Source organism: Pezoporus occidentalis, unplaced genomic scaffold, assembly GCF_034315485.1.
Source record: "Pezoporus occidentalis ecotype Australia unplaced genomic scaffold, CSIRO_AGI_Poc_V1 ctg9, whole genome shotgun sequence".
Classification (NCBI taxonomy): domain Eukaryota; kingdom Metazoa; phylum Chordata; class Aves; order Psittaciformes; family Psittacidae; genus Pezoporus; species Pezoporus occidentalis.
Window position 1 is genome coordinate 2,059,262 of NW_026916262.1, and position 22,642 is coordinate 2,081,903.

The 22,642-nt window shown below is 40.0% G+C and overlaps 2 protein-coding genes across 2 annotated transcripts in view; one reads left to right on the forward strand and one right to left on the reverse strand.

Annotated features, from left to right (window-relative positions):
- The window catches only part of VWDE (von Willebrand factor D and EGF domains), a 41,813-nt gene extending 39,515 nt beyond the window's left edge, over window positions 1-2,298 (forward strand). The window contains exon 31 of the mRNA XM_062605091.1: window positions 526-2,298. Within this exon, the coding sequence (XP_062461075.1) occupies window positions 526-546 (21 nt within the window). The 3' untranslated portion in view covers window positions 547-2,298. The remainder of the gene's footprint in view (window positions 1-525) is intronic.
- A 3,631-nt stretch (window positions 2,299-5,929) lies between these two features.
- LOC134156763 (wnt inhibitory factor 1-like) lies at window positions 5,930-13,500 on the reverse strand. The gene is made up of 5 exons (XM_062605094.1): window positions 13,155-13,500; window positions 9,804-9,899; window positions 8,541-8,645; window positions 8,027-8,122; window positions 5,930-6,370 (listed from the first exon to the last, which is right to left on the reverse strand). The coding sequence occupies exons 1-5, from the start codon at window positions 13,399-13,401 to the stop codon at window positions 6,261-6,263; spliced, it is 654 nt and encodes a 217-aa protein (XP_062461078.1). The 5' UTR covers window positions 13,402-13,500; the 3' UTR covers window positions 5,930-6,260.
- Window positions 13,501-22,642: the final 9,142 nt, after the last annotated feature.

Below are 22,642 nucleotides of genomic sequence, written 5' to 3' on the forward strand. Positions count from 1 at the left end.
ACCTATACTGTGGCTGCTAAATGTGCAGGCATTTTTAGTGAGAAATGGGTAGAACAGGGAAGAGAGTAATGGCTTAACTTTCATCCAGCCTCAGCTCCTCCCAGTTAAGTCTACAGGGAGTTCAGATTGTTTTTCTACTTCAAGTCAAATATACGATGCCAGTACCACTTGTTCATACACGTCATGAAAACATAAAACCACACATCCTATAATGAGAAGACTATAACTTTTGCAATATTTGTTTACAAAATGTGACCTAAAAAAGGATAATTTTTATTATCATCCAAAGCACTAGTACATTTTTAATCTAGAAAATACATTGCTGATCAGACAACGCTATGTCATACACTGACCAAAATGGCACAATTTCTTAAAGGAATAAACAAGCTCTATGCACAAGTTTAACCTAATGTGGTATTTTTGCATATCAGGAAAGCAGAAATTCATTGAAATTGTTTCTTAAACTTTATCATAAAACAGTGCTGTGTTCTTAAAGTTTCTTTTTATATTATTTTTCTCTCCAAGGTACAAAGACATCATGGTTGAAGAAAAAAAAGTGTATCATCAGTTGCAATGCTGCATGTATGAGACTTGAAAATAGCTAAAGGATTGAAGGCAATTACAGCATCTATTTAAATGAATATCCAGAAGCATTATTTTAAATGATCCATATGGCAGTCTTGAATTTTGGTTAGCTTCAAAACAACAATGTTGCAGTCATTAAAACGTGTATTTCTACAATTTTTTGCTACCTCATGCAGAAACCCCAAAGCCTCTGATTATTCTCTGGGCTTGCAGATTTGATGAATGATGCAAACCCAAAATTCTGCAGTTTGTTGATGTAGTCAATGGGACTGTGGGATTTTCCTTGTGGGAACAAGACTGTAACAGCTGCCAAATGTCTGTAGGAGGGGAGGCAGCACATCATCACTTGTGAATGGTACCTTCTGCTTTTAAGCAGTGGTTACATACGTATTATTTGGCTGTGTGCAGAAGAAAAAGCAGAACTATTTTTTTTTGTGTGTTATATTTGCATCACTCTGCTGTAATGACTAGCAGCTAGTGAGGAAGAAAGGGGAACTAACAGGCTACTAATAATAGAGGCAAGGCCACGTGTCTTGTTAACCAGATGGAGAATAACTGATTTATTTTAGCAAGCCTTTGTAAACCATTTTGAGATGGTTTCCAGTAATTTTGTCTCTGAATCTCTTAAAGAACTTGGGTCAACACTTTTGGCCATGCCAAATCTTAAAATCTGAACTAGGAGGAGGAATTTTCTGTACATCGTGCCATCCATATGCATCAAATCAGAAAGTATTTGTAAAAACATCATAGAAGAATGAACTGTTAGAGCATACCAGCTGCAAGGTGGGTTTTGAAGAAACAAAACTCTGATTTTCCCAAAGTTTCCTACAGAGGACCACCATCATCTTCCCTTACAGCTGCATAAGACATTTTCAGTTCCTGCCACAACTAGCTCTTGCAATAGATGCAAATGTGCACTTAGCTAAGCCATTGAACTCTACTGTTTTACTTTGTTTTCTTTAAAACAGACATAAACATCACAACTTCCTGTTCTCCTGAGCAATATTCAATTTACATACACCAATTCTGAATGCAAAGAATACAGAGCTCATTTTGCCATTTACTGCCACTGTGGGATGCTGACTGCCAAATCATAGCTGTTACCAGCTCTCTGCCTATATTTCTACTCACCTTTTGATAGTCCTCTTAAGTCAATTCTGCAAAGTAAGCTGGCATTTTGAGAGCTCAGCATTATTCCAGGATAGTACCTGATGGATTTCCAAGAGCCTGACTGGTGTACTTAAAAATGTTTTTTCATTTCCCACTTGCATTCTAAGTTTCAGTGTTTCCATAGTTTCTTTCAATCTAGCATCCGAGTGGCTGATAGCCTGATCTTCTGGGAACTGTTCTGTTATTTAAAACCTACTCAACCTGAACCATTCTCTTTCACACAACTCACAAAGATCTCTGAACAAAACTAGACTAGCTCTTGGAAATGATGCCTCAGGATGATGCTTTGAATACACAAGGTTCTGAAAATGTTTTTAAAATGCAAACACACCACTATGGCATAATCTCATACTGTAATAACCCCCGTTCCATGTGCCAGTTAGAGAGGTGTCATGCTAAAGAGAGGGATAACACCTGCCAGCAACACTGTTAATAGTACTTTGGTTAACGAGCTTGTGCAGCTCTCTAGTCACAAAGCTGAATCCATGTGTATGTGCCTTTCTAGGGTTTCAGGCTGAATAAAGGGGGGTGTTTAATCATAATTTTTAGTATTTCCCATTTATTTTGAATGGTTCTAAAGGGAGAAATTATTTCTTTTATATTTTTCCAAATGCAAGCTGTGTGAACAAAAGCACAGCCAGAGTTTTGCTGCAGTAGTTAAAAATTGTCAGTGCTAAGCTATGCTATTTTCCAGCCAGCAGATGATGCAGAAAAATTATGAGTACATGCCTGAAGACAAACAGCCACTTCAGAACTGGCCAGTAATTATGTGGTTAGTTGAAACTATTTTGTTACTAGATTGTCCATTGACACATGAAACTGAATTGATTGTAATTAGAAGACACGTTGCAACAATGCAACAGAATTGCTCAGTTTAAGAAGAGGCAGAGGCATATGGAGGGCTTGTGCCCACAGGCTAACGAAGTTGTTCTAAAATTGCATAATGCAATCTGAAATGAGGCCTGAAAGAGTTGGAGAGAAGGGCTGCATACTGCAGGAGCTGCCACGGTTCCACTCTCATAGAATGAAGGGTAACTTGTGCCATTAAGATCTTACAGTGATTCTGTGCGCCTTTTACAGGGTGCTGATATCCTCACTGAATTTTCTTGCATGACTTCTGCAAATCCTAAACAGTGCTGGAAGGTACATAGGTACATCATCCATTATCTGATTGTGCTGAAGTTGCTCTGCATGCCAGTAGTTCTTCAAAGTGCAAATTGACTTTTGCCCTTAAAAAGACCTTTAAGGTTTTAAAAAAGAGCGGTATAATCTATGTTTTCTGAAGGAAGGACTCGTAACCACAGAAAATAGGTCTTAGACACAGAAGGTCTTAGCAAGGCCTCAGTTCCCTACACTTAATAAAATAGTGGGCCCCATGTGAAAGGCTCTTTTTTCTTTACACAATAACGCATTCTCAGAGCTGAGAATAGAAAGCTAGTTAACATTCCCATGTACCAAAAGCAAACCCATGAAGAATCTGCACAAACCCTAATGTAAATCAGTGTAACAGCTTAAATTACTTGAAAAGTTTTCTATGTCCACCTCATTACTTGACCAAATAGGACAATCTGAAGTTTAAATTTTCAGTAAAACGTAACACCTGGGTACATACACAAAATCAAACATGGTGCCTAGAAAGTGTTACTAATGATGAAGATATTTATGCTGTTTCTCTTGTATAAAGGTCTCACATGGTAATGTCAGGTCATTTTACTCAAGTACACAGCTCAGTTTAGACAATGAAGGATATTTTACAGATAAACCGAGTAACTCAATTCTCACAACAGCCACTTAGGGTAGAAGAGAAAATATAAATTGTAAAATGTGCATATAAATAAATTAAAAAGAAGAAACTTCTCAGCTTTCCACGCACACTCTAAAAAGACAGGATATCAACAATTCAGCCCATGCCCTACCCCTACAATTTTCCCAGTCGTTTTTAGTAAAAATCAGAGCATCTGAGGTGTTATGGTTAGCTCTAATAAATGAGGTAATCTGTTCTGTATTGTTTTTTTTGACCTTTGAGCTGCATGCATAACTAACTTCTCACAGCAAGACACGTCCAGCTCAAAAAATTACATGCTGTAACTATTATGTGAGTGGGAAACAAAAGACAAGGAATAGCAACAGCTCTTACAGTAAATATTTGTAGAACTGTGTAAACAATAATTTGGGGACCTGAACTATCATTAATAATACATTCTGAGACTGTTCTACCTTAAAACTGCTATAAAATTCACCTTTAAACTCACTTAAAACATAATTCTATGAATCTATTATTGCAGAAATTTATATTACATTTCTTAAAAACAATACCAAAAAAAGCCAGCGAAACTCCCTGTAGCCAGTAGATGGTGCTACATTCAAGCAGTGTTTCTAAAATCCTCCATCAAAATACTGCTTACTTACCCTCAGTCATTTCAGGGAACTATTTAAATCAGCGTTTGTACTGCCCTGCGCAGAAACACCAATTACGGGCCTCTCTTACTGACGGCTTCAGGTTTCAGGCTCCTAATGATGCTAATGCCTCTTGGCTTCTAATCATCATTATCGTCACTTTTGGCTTTATTAGTAGAAGACAGTCTCTTCAGGAACAATGCTGAGATGATATGCCGCTTAGCATTTACATACTTCTGCTCATTTACTCTGAAATCTTGGGTCTGAGGCAATTAATCTTTTTCCAGTCACTTCCCTGAAACCAGTATGTCATCTAAGGTATGCAGTTTAACTCCTGAATTTCTAAATTATGGCATTATTATTGTAGTGAACTGTGATTGATACAAAGGATTTCATCATCATAAAGCCTACTCCAGAAGCATTGATGAGATCTTCTTGTTCCATGAATGAAAACCATATTTTTCCACCAGCATGTCTGAAATATCCAGTGTATCACAACAGCAGCAGCACAAAAACCACAATCCCCTGCCCCTGGCCACAAAGCCTGCACAACACGTCTGTGGCAGGTTTCATCAAATGCAACAGCCTTCAAAGCAAGGGCAGATTAAGGCTTTTCAGCTACACCGCACAGCAATTTCTTGTAACAGAAAATGGTAGTATTAGGAACTATACCACTGTCCTTGATTTGCCCTCCATATGTTTGTGTTCTTGTAGCGAAGATTGGTAACAGAGAAGACCCCATTTCCTTTGCTTCTTGTCAATGCTGGATGGCTTGCAATCCCCTAGAGAAACATCTCCACATAAATCATTCTGCTTATGAAAGCTACATGTTCTGGTAACGGAGCTTGTACACTGATACAATGTTATTCCCTCAAATGAATTAAAATAATACATAGGCAAATGGATTAAAGTAATGCATGGTTAAAATTCTCCCACCAAAAAGTTTCACCTAGAAGACAATCGATCCCTCAAAATTGAATTGGGCAGCATTCAGAAAGGTGGCTGATTTAACTTGCACATTCTGGCAAAACCTTCCTCAAGTGTAGCATCCAAGAAAGAGCACAAATGAGACGTGAAGCAATGAATGTAGGAGTCTCGCTCTGATCTGCTCTGAACCTAAATGAGGACAAACTGGAACATGTCCAGAAAACAAGCCTCAGCATCCTCCATACAGGTGATCTGTGGCAGACATGGCTTTTCCTCAGGGGCAGTCTGTAGCCTCCCACTGTATTGCTCATGTAGCAACACAATCTTGAATAGGAATTAATCATCAATGTCTACATATCTGGAAGGGAGATTGGGAAGTGTGTTTATCTCACTGGGATGAGGAAAAGAAATAACTGGAAGTTGAGAGATGATCAGATAATATGATTGTAGAAGCAGTCAAGATAAAGACTTTCTTCATGTATCAAATTAAGCTTTTATAAAGTAACAGTAGAACTGTCTGCACAAGTACTGTGTTTTGTTTTTCTAATACTGCTTAACTGATCAAGATCCAAATCAGATTGAGGGGAGGGGCAGGAAGCATACATAAAGTGATAACCGGAGTTTTAATAAGATGCTTTGCACTTTGCTGATGTTCCAGAAAGATGCGAACTCTGCAACTTTCCTCTTGCAACTCTGTAATCTTATTGAAGGTAAATTGAAGGTACTTGAACTAACATCCACTTCTGATAATCTGAAGGCAGTTTTGTTTCATGGGCTTTTTAAAAACATATCACTAATGTAACACAATAATTCTGGTCAAAGGGGAAAAAAATAGGAAAGAACATAGATCTATTCTGAAGTACTTTATTTGAAGAGTAAATTTTATTTCAAGGTCAGTTTTATCAACCAAGACATAATACTTCTGCTTACGAAGGAAAATTGAGAACAGAAAAAAACATGTGCCATACACTACACACACCTGGATACTTATAACAGCTTTGATACAATCAGCAGTACTTTTCTTTCATACAGAAAAGCATTTACTTAATATACTGAAGACAAAGAGCTATCTGAAATCAGTTAATTACCATGTTTGTTCTAAGGTCTCCCACTGCAGCAGACTTCATCTCTGTGTGAAGAGTTACATGAAGAAAACACAGCTTATCTTTGCGGAAGTTGCTTCATTCCTTCCTTTTCTTTGTACATTGTAGACCAGAGTAGGGCAGTCGGCATCTGCACACATTAGGAGCTATGCATTTTCCTCCATGTTGACAAGGTAGTTTACATACAGCTGCAATGAGACACCAGATACACAGTATGTCTCAGCACAACAGGATCATTTTTCTTCTCTGTCTCACTGTGCTAGTAGAATTGTTCCCTAGTGACCGCACTGGGACAGTATAAATAAAAGCATAATGGAAGAACTGAAAAGCAATGCCTCTCAAGTTATGGCATCGTGGCCCTCACTGGAATACAGCCACAGTACGTCTACCCTTATTCATGCTCCATTCCCCTTTTAAAATGCTATCATTTCTGTTGTTCTTTACAGCACAGGCTATTTTTGAGATGGATGCCTCCATGAAAGTGAGGCAACAATAAAAATTCCTGCTGAAACTTACTCAAGCTGGTTCTTGGATCCACATCCATGAGGAAACAGTTGCCATATCCTAGCTTTTGCTCACACGCTACCCTTCTGTTCCCCCACAGGAAGGGCAGGGGAGGACTAAGGAGGCACAGCTTTAGTTGTCCCCAACTAGTTCAGTTAACAGCTATCCCCTAACACCAGTTAATACGCCAGGGTCTGCAATTTGCTTATGAGCACCTGCACCAACAGAAGCCAAACTGGTTGCAGACCTACTTAGCTCAGGAACAGTGATAGTTTTGACATGAAGAATTTGAATACTTCTACCATTAGTGTTGGTGCGGGGAATAGAGTTTAGCATTTTGTAAAAATTCTTTGCATCATCTATACTTACCTTTTAGTATCACTCTCTACCTCAATACGCTGATGAATATGAAAGATAGGCATTTTGCTGGTCAAATGGGAATCCTAAAATATTATTTGTTAATCCTTACTTGACTATATACATAAGATATATTGCAGAACAACTAAGCTGCTTTGGATTCCCACAGGCACACAAAAAATTGAAATGCAGAGGACTTCATCTAGAGACTCTGCACCCATGAAATCCAGTTTAAAAGCAGTGTTTCATTGAGCTTTCTCTCAGTCTCACAGAGAGCAAACCAAAAAACTTCCATTTTTACAGTCTCGGGATTAGTACCTTTAGCATCAGGGCAGTTCTGATATATGTACAGAAAGCCCTGCCCGGGAAAGGTAGATTAAAGTTTTTATAATCATCATCTGCTTTTGTGAAGCAGAATTTGGGAAAACGCAAGTGGTTTTTCAGCAAGAGTGTCAGCCAGTACTAATCCTGATTATAGCCAGCTTCCTCTTTTAAGAGCACCTGCAGTTGGTTCTGCCAACTAATCCTCAAAGTGAGAAACAAGTTTCAGTCTTCCATGTCCATAAAATTTAATGAAGCTTCTAACCTACATCAGTAGTGACAGTGTTTCTGCAATGACCATTTTCAGTTCTTTATACTGGGGTCTTGGCTTACAGAAAATATTTCAGAAATAATGACAAGACATACCAACTAATGAATTTGTTCACACCTAAAATCTGAATCTGAATTCAAAGTGGTGAATTACTGTCTTTCTGTCCAAAACGCTTTCTTCTGCAAAAAGAAGGCTTTCAAAGATATCTTCTGGAAAGCCATCTACTCTTTATGGGTACTTGTAAGCTCCCTAGTGTGCAGAAGCAGCTCTCATTTACTATTCTGAAGATACTTTCCTAGCAGCTTTGTTAAGCACTGAACATCTGAACCCTACACTGGTAAATCAAACAAGTACAGAAAAAGATAAATGAAAAATGTCAGAAGTCATTTACCTAAGTGACATGCTCCACCAACCCATCCAGCTGGACAGCTACAAATCCCAGGAGCCACACAAGCTCCATTATTCCGACAACCTTGAGGACAAATTGCTAGAAGAAAAGAATGGGCAAGTCAGCAGGATTTATAAAACTGGTATAAAAGAATCCTGACAGAATGAAAGATTCAGGATGATACAAATTAAAATAGCAAACACATTTTCTTCCAGGCCAGATACTCAACTGGTATAACTCTAAAGGCATTTTCAGGACCATAGAAGGAGAAAAAAAACCCACAAACTTATGTACTGTGTTAAAAATTTTGGTTTAAATATTAACAGATGTATGCTTTAATGTAAAATAATTTGATGTAATTTTACGTGAGCATGTACCAATAATGAATGTCCTTCATTTCTGTAATAATGCAATGCCATTTCCATAGTTACAAGCCTCTTAATACTTATAAAATGTTTTTGTTACTGCAGTTATATTTTCAATCAATATAAATATTTCCATGAATGCAGATACCCACCTTCTTGGCATCTTGATCCTGTCCAACCAGAAGCACAAAGGCACTTCACAACTCCATTGACAGAGATGCATTCCCCACCATTCTGACAGCCTCCTTCACAGCTTACTGCAAAAGAACAGCATACATACACAGTGCATTTCAGAAGCAGCATAGGACTTCAAATAATTACCTTTAAACAGTTGGTCTGCCATCAACTACTTATTTTACTACATATGCAAAGACTAAACTTTCAACTATTATGAGCAAGGCACAGTTCTGTAAGGAGTGAGGATGACAGAGCCACATCTGCAAATGCCAATTCAAAATGCAGTTAAAATTAAGGATTCACTTAAAAGCTTGTTGAGCATTTAGCCTGAGAGTACCAATGAACAAACATACTTGTTGCTATGGCACACTTCTTCTCCTTCCCCAGCTGTGAACCAACTGTTCATCACCTACACCACAGTAGCTACTAGCATGCATGTTCTTATTAATCTTGCCAAATCACAGCTGGTAAGCCAGTAACATATGACCAAGGATTCACATATTTCCTTACCTGACAGGACCTATACATAACAAGAGGAAGAAAAGAAGGGGATATTACTTTGACAAATGAACCTATAAACATACTCAAGTTGACTGGTGCCTTCCCAAAGGTCAGCTAAGTCAGCCTCTTCATTCCAGATTTGTTCTACACATCAAAGCCCTGAAGACCTCATTAATGAAGTGTTATTTATGCCACACATATGATTGGTATCAACTGTGGTGTGCACCGTCTTTGAAATATGGCATAATTACTGTTCTGTACAAGCAAATGCATCTTTTCATAAGCTTGAATGTAAATGTATACACCACATTCACTGTATTGAAGAGAAACAAGTATCCTTCATTATAATGACAGACAGTTGGGATGTCTGCCTGATACTTGGTAGGAAAAAGTATCTTTCACAAGTTTTGAGCATGATTTCAGCTAAAGGATATTTGGCACAAATGCTGAACATACAAGGACACGCAAGTCAACTCCAGCACAGCTAGCAAAGCTCTTCAGAGCTTGCCTGCATATTTCTTTGTCATACATTGTAAGCTAATGTGTTTAATACTGACTGCATATGATTGATCATGGTGACTGGGAGAAGTGCCTGAAGACTAGAGGAAAGCAGGCATCAGTCCGATATTCAAGGACAAATTGGACCACAGAATCACAGGCTGAGTCGTCCCAAATTCATGTTGTCTGATTTCAAACTCCTTATCTTTCCAAGCTACCCCTTGTTGGCTCTTTCTCACCTTTATGACAGTATCTACCCCCATAGCCAGGTGGACATCTGCATTTTCCAGGTCTAAGGCACTCCCCACCATTTTTGCATTTTGGGTAACATGTTGCTGTAAGAGAGAGAAAAAAGCCAAAGCTTAGGTAAATATTGATGAGGCTTACCAAAGTTACTGCTTCAGTACATAAGAAATTCACATTATTTTAGTCTCCGAGTACTCAGTTTGTCTTCACATTTCCTAAGATATATTTGCTCTGCGTATTCTACATGATTTGAAACAGTTTCTCTTATGGACAGCATTCCACCATTTTAAGCTTTTAAACACTCAAAACTAAGGAAGCTTTTGGATGACATAGAAGACGGTCAGAAGAAAAAGCCATATTAAGCAGGAACACAGCTGGACTACCAAAAAAGCTTTTCTCACCTGTCATTTCTTGAATTCAGTTATCAAAAGAGGTGATAAGAAGAAATTATTTAATTAAAAATGCTGCAACTTAAGGAGCATCTTCTGATTCTTATACTTCACTCTTTACTGGATTCCTGCAAGTGTCTCCAGAAAAAACTACATGCTCATTTCCTCATACCCCTTCTCTAAAATGTCTCTAGAAGCCAGCATTTCCTTCTACTCCACCCTCTTTTTTTTTTGCCTCAGCTTCCCCTTTGGAGACATACAGTGTTTGTCTAGAAATCATCTGAGATAAATGTAAGCTTTATCATAAAACATCTATGATCATCACAGATTCTGTGATGATCATTGCTGACATCTTGGACAGGTTGAATAAGGCACAAATAAAAATCTTCATTTTGCTAAATTCTGGGTAAGTCCAGTCAGATTGCAAATAAATTACATATACTATAGATCTCCTTGCTATTCATAAATCATTTTTTGAATCAGCCCTGGTGTTTGAGAAATCATTTGTTTATTCACACACAACTTTTAGAAACCCATGTGTTTGAGAGTCTTATCTGGATTAACTGCAGGTGTGAGATGAGTTCTCTACACTGCATTGCTTTATATTTTCTGGATGGGTGAGAATGCTGAAACAGAGGCAAGGGAAAAGACAAGCCATGAATAACCACACTGACTTTGCCCTCATACACTTTTAGCACTCTGAATCAACCCAATTGAAGAACAGAGGATTTTTCTCATTAGTATCTGCAGGAAGAGTATTTGCATGCAAATACATAGACATGTAAGAAAGAACCATTCAGCACTCAGCTCTTCATAACTGCTTTCAGTTCTTTGGAAATGCCATACCAGAGCTTGCAACTTAAATAAAACTCTGTTTCTGTGTTATTTCACATAGTTTTCAGTTCAGTTCTCTTGACAGAACAGGCTATGAAGCTTCATTTATCCAAATTTATTTCTACATTGACGACCTTATCAGAGCAAGCATTCATTAGTTCCCTTAACAATTCCAGACAGTTCACCTCCCTAGCTCAAAATCAGATCTAAATCTCCAACAACCTTTCCCATCCCTCTTAAACCAAAAAATGTCTAGGATCCAACAGTTGTTTGGAACAGTGCATACAGCATAGCTATTCATCCCCAATATGCAGTGCATTAGCGACACATCATTTGTCACCACCTGCTAGCCTTAGCTTCTAAATAAAACAATGTTCCATGAATGGTTACAGTGCTGAATGAAATTTTCAACATCCCATTTCAGAGTTATAAAACAAAACAAAACGCAAAAACTCAGTGGAGGACATTGAGAACTAGAACAAATATTGTACAAATTATATTATCTCTTCACACGAGACGTGAAGCAAAAGAACTCCTGATATTGAGTGACTCTTAGCAATTAATAGCCACAATGTTCTGCAGTTAAATTTCTGAAGAAAGGAATAAGAAATCCAGCACATTATATTAAACAGGGTATAAATAAAAACTCTTTCCCTAGTGTTTACTTTTTCATATTGCACTACTGAAAGAGGGAAGATTTAGATTAGATATAAGGAAGAAGCTCTTTGCTGTGAGGGTGGTGAGGCACTGAAACAGATTGCCCAGAGAAGCTGTGCCTGCCCCATTCCTGACAGTGTTGAAGGCCAGGTTGGACGGGACTTTGAGCAACTTGGTCTAGTGGAAGGTGTCCCCATCCATGGCAGAAGGGTTGGAACTGGATGAGCTCTAAGGTTTTTCTAACCCAAACCATTCTGTGATTTTCAAAAATACTGTCTCCCTTTGGAAGCCAACAGGAACAGACTTCAGTTCACCCTAGCTTTACATCTTCTACCATGGAAATGGGAGGTACAAATTGACTATGTGGGTCAGGTATTACATATGAAGTAAATTCCAGTATTTTTTGCCATTACAACATATTCTAAATAAACAAGAGACCCAGAAAAGAACCTACCTCCTACACACATTTTTAATCTTTTAATTAGTCCCATGCTCACTAATCACACCCAGTTTACCACTTCAACATTGCTGAGGCTCAGAAAGCTGCCAGCCTCTAAAAGCACCATTCCTTTCTTGGGGAAGTGTTTAAGCATACACAGTAAAAGTAAGAAAAGGAAACCAAAGCCAAAGCCTGTCCAGAAAGTGGATGTTTATCCAATGTTCATGTGGTAAGACACTACTTGCAGACAAAACAGCCATTTCTGATGGCTGGGTCTACTCACCTACATAGAATCACAGAATCATAGAATAGTTAGGGTTGGAAAGGACCTTAAGATCATCTAGTTCCAACCCCCCTGCCATAGGCAGGGACACCTCACGCCAAACCATGTCACCCAAGGCTCTGTCCAGCCTGGTCTTGAACACTGCCAGGGATGAAGCATTCACAACCTCCCTGGGCAACCCATTCCAGTGCCTCACCACCCTAACAGGAAAGAACTTCCTCCTTATATCCAATCTAAATTCCCCCTGTTTAAGTTTTAACCCCTTACCCCTTGCCCTATCACTACATGTGTGCCTTCATAAAGGAGCTGGCTCCTGGCTGCACTCTATCAGCTCGCTGTCATTGCCTTGCCTCACCAGAAACTGAGAATCTTTACCCCTCTTCCTCCACCACTGCACCTGATTTACATCCTCCCCACCATCCAGCCACCAGCCTCCCACACTAGATCCAAATCCGAGCTCCTCAGACCTTCTCTGAGAGACTACTTGTGGGAAGGCTCAGACACCTATCAGGTACCCGGTCAGATACCTGACACAGGTATTCGTGCCCAGCCCTGCTCAGGCCAAGATGCGTGCCCAGGGACCACCACCAAGGACCAAGTCACCACAGCAGCGGGCCAGCTCCCGGAGCGGCCTGGGGCGCTTCTCATCTCGCCCCCACAGCCCCTCTCCCACCATCGCCCGCGGCGGCCCCGGCCCAGTGACCCCATACAACCCGCCGTCGCCCGCCCCGCGGTGCGTTACCGTGCTGGCAGAGCTCGCCCTCGTACCCCTTGGAGCAGAGGCAGGTGCCGTTGCCGAGGCAGACCCCCCCGTGCTGGCAGCGCGGGCTGCAGGCCGCCGGCCGGCCCCCGCCGAAGGGCAGAGCCGCTTGGCGGGCGGGCAGGGAGCGGGTGCCGGCGTCGCCGCCGCGGCACAGCCCCCATAGCGCCAGCCACAGCAGCAGGCGGGGCAGCCCCGTCCCGCCGTAGCCGCCGTCCCGCCGCGCCATGGCCCGGCAGCCGCTGGCTCGGGCAGCTCGCTGCCACCCGCTCCTCTCCCCGCGCCCGCCTGCTCTGCGCTCGCTCCCCTTTCACCCCCGCTCCCTCACGCCCCCCTCGCTTTTCCCCTCACGGTCTTTCCCACTCCTCCGCCTCCTCACCCCCACTTCAGCGCCGGCCCCCTCTCGCCTCGCCGCCCCCCGCGGCGTGTCACGGAGGGTGGAAGCCCCTCCCGGACCCCGGCAGTCTGCAGGCCCCGAGCCTGCCGCGGGTAGGGGAGCAGCCCATGGGCAGCCATGTACCAGGGGTGATGTGTACGGAGGTCGAGGGGTCTGCCTTGGCACGGAGCCTCAAAGCAGGCCCCACTGTCTGCCAGCCCTCCTGCCTGTTTATAGATGGCACAGCTCTTGCCACATAAGCAGCCGACCTCCCTCTTTGCACCTTACATGCTCTCTGATTTCTGTTCACTTAAATCTGAATATCGTGTTCAAAGGGTGATCTGAAAGATAGGACTGATGTACTGAACTCACTGCCACTTTGCAGGTGGGAAAACAGGAGGAATGTGGGTTTCCTGCTGCTGTCTCATCCAATGTGCCGTCTCCAGGAATGGCTTGAATACAGTTCTGTGACAAAATAGCAATACACTTCGCTTCAATTGTGAAAATATCCTCAGTTGCAAGAATACAAGTGTAGAGGGTCAGAAAACATCCCCCCCCCCAATGTTTCCTACCTTTCAGAAACATTTCCTATCATCTTAAATGTTTCCCAAAGAAAGCACACACCGTCAATGGCAAGACTGACACCAAGAGAATCTTTTCAGATGAGTTTGATTGGCCAGCATCTATAGAAAGCAACTACAAAAAAGTGGCATAAACCTCATGCCTTCTGAAAAACTAAAGAAAAAACAAGTCCGTCTTCAACAGTAAGAGTTGACTTTGAATTAGTTTTGCAAGTGGCACAAAACTGCTTAATTTGTTGTCTAGTCAAAGCAGTAGTGTGATCTGGTAACTGCATTCACTTTGACTGGAAATTAAACTGTGGGTAACTGCCTGATAGAATAAATGGCTAAAGTACTTCTGTCAGAAAAATTTCTTTGATCCTTTTTCACACCTACAGCGTGGGACATACGGTTCCCAGAGGGAGCAGAACACAAGGCAAAGCTGTTACTGATAGCATTAGGCGCTGCCTGGCTTCCGACAAAGGTTAGGGCACATGTAACATGCTTGGCAAGACTGTATTTAGCCTTTAAAGGAGCAAAATAACGTGTTAAATGATTAAACAAGAGAACCCTAGAAGTGCAACACTAAATAATTGCCTGAAATGGGCACTGTTCCCCTCTTATGCCTAAGCAACCAAAGCAAGTTTTAGATGATACATACATGCAGTTAATTCACCCCGTGCAAACCAATGTTGCAAATACCCTTTCATGTAGTACTGATGCTGCAAAAAAAACAGTGATCTAGTTACTCATGCATAAGTTGCCGTAGTGTAGTAATTTGCCATCTAGAAAAAACACATCCAAGTCCTGTTTGCATGGCAGTTCCAGTTGTGGGGGGGGACAACAGGGTCTTCTGCTTTTGGATACATTATTCCCTCTGGCAAGTAAAAGGGTAGTTGTGTTGTGCAGTGAGAATACTCATGGCAAAACTGCTTGCCAGAAATATATTGGGGAATAAATTTTTCCCAGAAAGAACAGCTTGCTTTGCACCAACCTCACAAGAGCAGAGGGAGAGTAAAAAAATAGAACTGAGACTCTGACTCTGGGCTGTGCTGTTCTCTGGGTATCTCATAATTCTGCACTTCCTTGACTTCTGCCAGTAATTTTGATCATATTGAGTTCTTCACAGAATTATTTTTTCCATTTTTGTGTTTTCTCCACAAGACAGTTTAATGTACAAGTGTGCCTCTCGGATATCAATGCCGAGACAATTCAATCATACACAATTCTTTTCAGGCTTTAACAGCTATTCTTCATTATTCATGTAAAGAATCTGATTTTTAAAGTACTATTTATTGGCAATCCCAAATCCTAGCTTTCCTATTCCAAAAAGATGACTTCTGGTGGCTCGGGTTAATTAAGAGCCCTTTTTTTCCTTATTTATTTCTTTCCAGGTTTCCTTTGAGGATCTTAAAATAATTAATACGAAAGAAAATAATCATATTTTGAAATATGGCAAGTGCCCCTTCAGTAGAGATAATTAAATGCAAAGATTATATTAAATAAGCTTGCCCAGGTGTTTCATTGAATGAAATAAATTTGTTTAAACATTATCCTCCATAGGAAGGATTAGTCTGCTTCGCCATCTTTGTGAATCTAAATTAATCTCATAGTTTATCAAATTTGCTGAGCATGTGTCTGCATTTTTAAGGGAATTGTGTCATGTTAACCGAGGTTCTCACTGAAAACGGAAATGGTTCCAGCCACATGCTTTAGCCATAGAAGCACAATCTGATAAGGACTGCAGTTAATGGATATGCTAAGTACAGAGTTAGACAAAGAGAATTCACATTCATTCATGTCTTAAGGGTTGTATTTGGTACTTAGTTTCAACGTAAAATAAAGCAGTTTTAGGACTAGGACATTCACAGGCTTTTTTTTTTTGTTTTATTTAAACAGTAAAGTGTGTCAGCATCCTTCTGTTGTACTGGCTAGCTGTGTCATAGACAGGAATATGTGATAGCCTCTTGAGGGGCACTGCTGTCCAGTCAGCAGAGGAAGACGGGGATGAAATGAAAGCTGCATTAGAATTGAAGCTAAGATAACCAGTGGCATACTGTAGGCAAAAAGATACTCACCTGGAGTTTGGGATGCTGCTCCATGTGAGGCATAGCAGGTACAAGGACTGGGCTCTCCCACAACCTTGTGGGAATACCCCGCTTCTGGCCATCCTGGAGTGTGCCTGTGTCTCCCGCCTACTTAAAATACTTTTATTCCATTACAGCCTGAACAAAAATATTCAAGCATAATAAGCTCTGATCTTCATATGTCATGGGATTTTACAAGTCAGCCAGGCATAACACAGCACAACCTGTTCTCAAAAAGTAGTGACTTGTAAGAAAACAATAACCAGAGAAATCGGGACACAGAATTTTAGAGGGTGCTTGTGCCGTGGTGATGCACATTAATCTAATAAAATGCTAGTACATCATTAATCAAGTAGATTTAGTGGGGTGGCATGTATTATACAGCTAACCTCTTGCCTAGCACTGTGCAGCCTGTGTGTTTCCAAGCCTTGAGTCACTCATAGCTGCACTGTTAGAGTTGGACTCAGTGCTGTACATCTAATAATACAGCACCCAGAGTTGAGGCTTTGTTTCTCAATGTGGTGTCACAATCAGCACCCACATTTATAAGCACTTTTCACCATAATTTGATCTCCATTATACCACATGCAAATGAGCCATCAGGTAATGATGCAGTTAAGTAGCATTAATCAAAGCTGTATCCCAACTCAAGTCCACATCAAATCTTTCAGATAATGGGGACTTATGACCAACATCAGTCTTCTTTGTTGACAGATTGAATACTGATCTGTCTTTCCAGTGCAATTGGGCTAACGTGGCATTTGAGAAATATGTATAGAAGTCACTATAATTCTGCTAAAAAGAGGAAAATGATATATGGGTTTGTTTCCAAATGCGTAAATTAGGCGAGCAGAAATATTAGATATATACAGACTGTGTACAAACATTCATCCACAACTGCCATGCACATCTCTTGTTGGTATCCAAAATTAAGGGCCTCTATGGATTGCATGTAGATTGTCCCCATTAGCGCACCTAGCCCGGATTCCATAATATGAAATATTTATCTGAAACAAATATATTAATCTGAAAGATGCCAGCCAGTATGCCACTTTCAAACCCATTATTCTAATAAGTAATTTTCTTCACATGACAGCAAACTCTCAATATATGGTGTTTAGTCAACAAGACTGATGTGCACTGAAGTTCTTGTTCACAGATTCATCTTGCTTACTAGATAGTAACATGGAAAAGTATACATTGTATTTCAGAGTTAACACTTTAATCATTGCAATTAGTTATAAATCTCTTACACTGTCACCTTCCCTAAGCATTTGCAATTAGTGTGCAGAATAAATCTGTGCCTGGGGACTCTGGGTATCCCAAAGCAATACAAGAATATTGTTGAAAGACCAGCCAGCCTCACTAGAAAGAGTTTAGCTCTGTTTGAAGCTCCGTTTTATGCAAGCCAAGGTCACCCAGTCACTACTCCCTCTTTTGAATCCTGGATGTAAATTAGCTGACAGGAAAAGAAAGTATGTTTCTTTTCCCATTAAAAGATCACTGAGCAAAAAGATCACTGAGCAAAAAAGATCAAGGCTTGTCTTACTCCCTGAGAAACAGCTCAGCCTTCAGCTGTAACCTCAATTACTTGTTGGATCCAATTCTATCTTTTGGGAAAGTTTGGTGCTGTCTAAGCTCAGAAACACGTCCAAAGTGGGCAGGCCAGTGACCCTTTATCTGATTTCACAGACATAAAGTGTTACTTCAAAGTTGCAATTTTATAAAACAAGGCGCTAATCAAACTGCAGATCACCTTGGTTACTCACTCCAACAAGGGGGTACACCAAGTGTTTACACAAACATCGCCCATCTTTATTTCAAAAGCTGAAGCCAGTCTCCTATACCTAAGCAATTTTCTGCTCATGCTGTAGGTCTTAGGATCGGCCCATGTCCTGGGTTCTATAGGTGCACCATTTGAAAGGTGCTGGGCAGATACTTACCAGCAGAAAACAAATCTGAGTCATATACAGAAACTACTGTTAAGGACTAAAGTCCTGATAAAGCAAAACCATGAGACGCTTAAGTATTACACCCAGCTTCCTTTACAGACATCTGGAAACTTCCTTATTTTCTTCATCTCTGTAGTATCATGCCACATCCCAGCAAATAAAAGTCGTAATACTGCAAGGCACCAGGTACCTTGAATTTTTGCTTCGCCTGGAGTTTAGAAGGCTGTTTCACAATGCCATCAAAGTCAAACTGGAATAGCTCTGTTCCCATCTTTCTGCACTGTATTCTGCTGAGTTGCTGAAGTGAGCTTGCACGTAAATGAAAAGAATTTGATTTCCTCACTACTCATGGGCTCTAAACCATGTCCCTCATAAATAAATGATTTTTTTTTTTTGTCACTGAATGTTATGTTCTGCCCTTAAAGAAATCCGGCACAATATCCAATGAAAAGAATAACTGATTAGCACTTGGTGAAACTATTGGCTATAACTCAGATACCACGCCACTGCACACAGTATAAATACTGGTAGGCTAATGTTCTGTAAATTAGTTGAAGTGGAAAGTCCACATTCACAATTCATCCTGATGAACTGAAGAAAAAAACCCAAGAGAGTAAATCCTAACTCTACTATAGGGTTTTTTTTAGTAGTGAATTTTATATTATTCTAGTAATTAAATCTCTGGCTCGCAAGATACAGCTTTATATCCATCAACAGTCCACAGCATCAAATATCATTAATCACTTCATATTTATAGTTGTTACTGTATGTAATCCTTACACACACTTATCTGTAAGACAAAGCAACACTGCTCAAGCTGCTCCAGAGCAAAACCAGTGTCTGTGGAAGTATCCAGAGAATCATCCTTGAGACATAAAGATAGCACTTTGTCTGCCAAATTGTTGCCAACTTAAGGGTGAATGTGGCTACTGTTCAGCAGAGCACAGCAACACAACCCAGCAATGTGGAACAGGAAATGAATAAAAAAAGACCATGTCTAATTGATATTTAGATATGGTAGGATGTAATTACTCATGCTGGAATTCAGTCAGAGCACCAGCACTCTGAATGCACCCTTATAACAAAAAAGAAAGGACAATCCGTTCTTTACTGTCCACCAACAGAGAAGACTTTCGTTCAGCAACTGATGGTTACAAAACAAAAAGAAATAATCAGTTTAATACCTACTTCTGTTTTTCATGTCATTGCTATGTTTGTTGAGTTATATTACCTCAAACCTATCTCTGAACAAAGAAAGTGGTAGCTCAAGTACATAGTGCTTAGAAGTATAGCAGCACTGTACAAGTTTAAAGATTATAAATATTGCCTGCTTGCATTAATTTTCAAAGCATTCCTGAGGGAAATGGCAGAGCCACTTTACAAATTGTGAGGCAACAGAAAGTTGTTAGTCAACTCACATTTAGAGCTAATAACGAAGCTGGAGTGTGCATGGTATTATTTGCTTGGTCCACATTTCAAATCATGACAGCATGTCTAATGCAAATGTGTCTTCATGTGATCTGTGTAGTCTGCCTAGGAAATGAGGATGTGAAAAGAAGGAAGTCAGATAATAGCTTATTTCTAAAGATCTGTCATTCATCTGAAAATCACTGGTAGACACCATCTTTCCTAACTGCATAGGTATGATCATATTGAGCGATCACACCTCTAATTTGAACAGAGCTGGAGTCTGGGTCCAAGAAACTTAAAAAGTGAGAGTTGCTAATTTGAATGCTTAATAACAGAGCAAACAGGTCAACACTGAATTAAAATTCATGCTAGCCAACTAACAATGTAGTGAAAATTCTTATTGGCATCAATGAAAATATCTCAAATCTACCTCTTACTTGTGTGTGTAGGTAACAGGTAGAGGAAATGAATATATCCAGGAACTTTTAACATTTCTAGAAAAAAAAAAAAAAACAGGATCTTTGTCATTGTCATCTTTCTTTAAACTTTTCCCATTAAACAGGTGCTCTCCAGTGGACCAGTTCAGCTCTCTCTGCCATTTATGCACTGTGCTGCCACTGAAAATGAGCCCCGTGATGGGTGCTAACTCTGATGGACACTTTTTCCCTGCCCTGACTGTGAGGACTTTTCATGTTGTATGTAGTGGTAACTCATGTTTGTGCATTGACAGTATTGCCAATTTTGAAGGGTTTTCACATGGATTGTGGCCTGGGGTTTGTTTTTTTTCTTTGGAGGGGGGTTGTTTGGGGTGTTTTTTGGTTGTTGTTGGTTTTGGTTGGTTCGTTTGCTTTTTTGTCCTCCCTCAAATCTCCAGATTCTCGAATACTATGAGTAGTTTTGATAATTTTAAAAGCTGTGAAAAAGAGCTAAGAATGTGATCCTAGAAAACTCAAGTTGTTGAATTTCTTATCTTCTGCCAGCTTCTTAAAAACAACAGGTTTTTCTCTACTAATTTTTTTTTTTTTGTGCCTATCTTTTGAGCTCCTAGGATAGGCAACGCTGTCCATAATTTCACTTTTCATAAATGCAAAATGGCAACTTTGTACATACATGCACACCAAAGAACACGTTTGTGAGAGTAGAGCCTGAGGTTGCCTGACATTCTAACACAGTCCCAGTCCAAAAATCCTGAAAATCAGACTTCAAGACACAAGAATTTCCATTTGCCAGTACTGGCAAAGATGGCAGTTATCAAAGTCTGGTGTCCTGAGCCCCACAGCTGGTAATTCAATGTAAACAAAAAGAGAGATCTTTCTGCACCTAATTGCCAGCCACTGGGAGACTTAAAACTTTAGAGGTCCTTGGGTGAAATGTGCCCCATAGGTACAAAATGATCACACCGCCTTGTGTATGTATATAATCTATACATTATATAGATAATATCCTATCTATAGCTGTATAAGGGATGTTGTACTGCATATATAGGACTTAAATGCTGAACATTTAAGATGAGGAGCGCACACCTGCTGCAAGCACCAGTCTGGGTTGAAACATGATAGAAAAAAGCCAAGCAAAAACGTTTCAAACAACTGAAAACAAAACATTAACTGTATAAATTTAACTGGGTATACTTGACAAAGATAAGCATAATAAAAGCCCAGCTGCTAATCACTTTAGACTTTCAGCTCACGCTGCTTGATGATTTTGCTTCCAAATTGAGTGCTGCTGGCTGGAGATTTGTAGGCAGACGTGGACACATGCACTGTATCTTATTTGAGGAGAAAATAACAACAAAAGGTTAAAAAATGAAATAGGAAAACCAGCCTCAATAATGCAAACACATTATAAGACAGTCTCTTTCTCCCTGTGATGATTAATATTAATGTCGAAATCTTTACTTTTTACTGATTTTGGTGATGAAAAAGTCCAGTCCTGCACTACTTAGCCTCTCCTTTGCTTTAAACAAGACAACCAGACAATGCAAGAACAGACCTTCCTCTTCTTAGCATAAGGGTATTTTTCAAACTTTCATTAAGGGCCTTTGCAATTTATCTAAGGCAAAAGGGAATGCAAGATCATAAATATGACTTAATTAATACTGTCAGATTACAATATCTCCATTCCCTCTTTACAGCTATGCCCAGTGGCAGCAGTTTCCAGTTCTAAAAATGGTTTCTAATCCATAGTCACAGTGACAACTAGTAACATAACTGCCACCAATAATACCAGAAAAGTCTTTCAAAAGGTTCTTATCTGCATTTACATTGAATTACCAGTTGTGGGGTCAGGACATTGGACTTTGGTAACTGCCTCCTTTGTCAGTACTAGATTTAAACTAGCTTAAATTAGGTGATTAGGTGCTCGGTTTTGGAAACGTGGTTCTGTTTTAAGGCCCTATATTGGTTGACAATAGAGGTTGGCAAAAAATATTTCGCTAGAGGATATTAAATGTTGCTCTGTGAAGTTATTACAAGTGCCTGTTAATGTGGATTGCAGAGTCAATGTAGATTGCAAGACCCTGGTTTTAGACAAATCATTGTTAGAAGGTGCTTGACAACTTAATTTTTCTGGGGCAGATATTTTCCTGCTTCATACTGTATTAGTTTATGGGCTAAAATAAACTGCATGGCTTATGAAGTAAAGGAGGAAACTTTTGTTTTCTGCTGTCTACTAGAATTTATAAAGTTGGTTGCTCCCTTTGATAAACTTGGTATCCTATTGCCCTGCCACCTTAAAATAAGCCTCTAAGTCTAAATGCGTATTTGCAAGAAAGAAGGTGACAAAAGAGTCATGCTCATTTCTATAAATCATACATCCCCCATTTCACTTCCCTTTTAATGTCAGTTAGAGGAGCAGATGGGCTAGGGATCACTAATGCAGGGCCATTGCTTCCCTCCTCAGCCAGCTCAGGGGTGGCATTCAAGCATTCCAGGCACGATTCCTGCTGAACTTTACACTCAGTAATCAATATGAAACACCAATAATGTTTGACTCACCATTAAAAGTGTTATTTTCGTTACACTGCTGAAAGACAACGAGGCTGATGGGAATCTTCACCATGCCAATGGCTGTAAGGACACCTGGT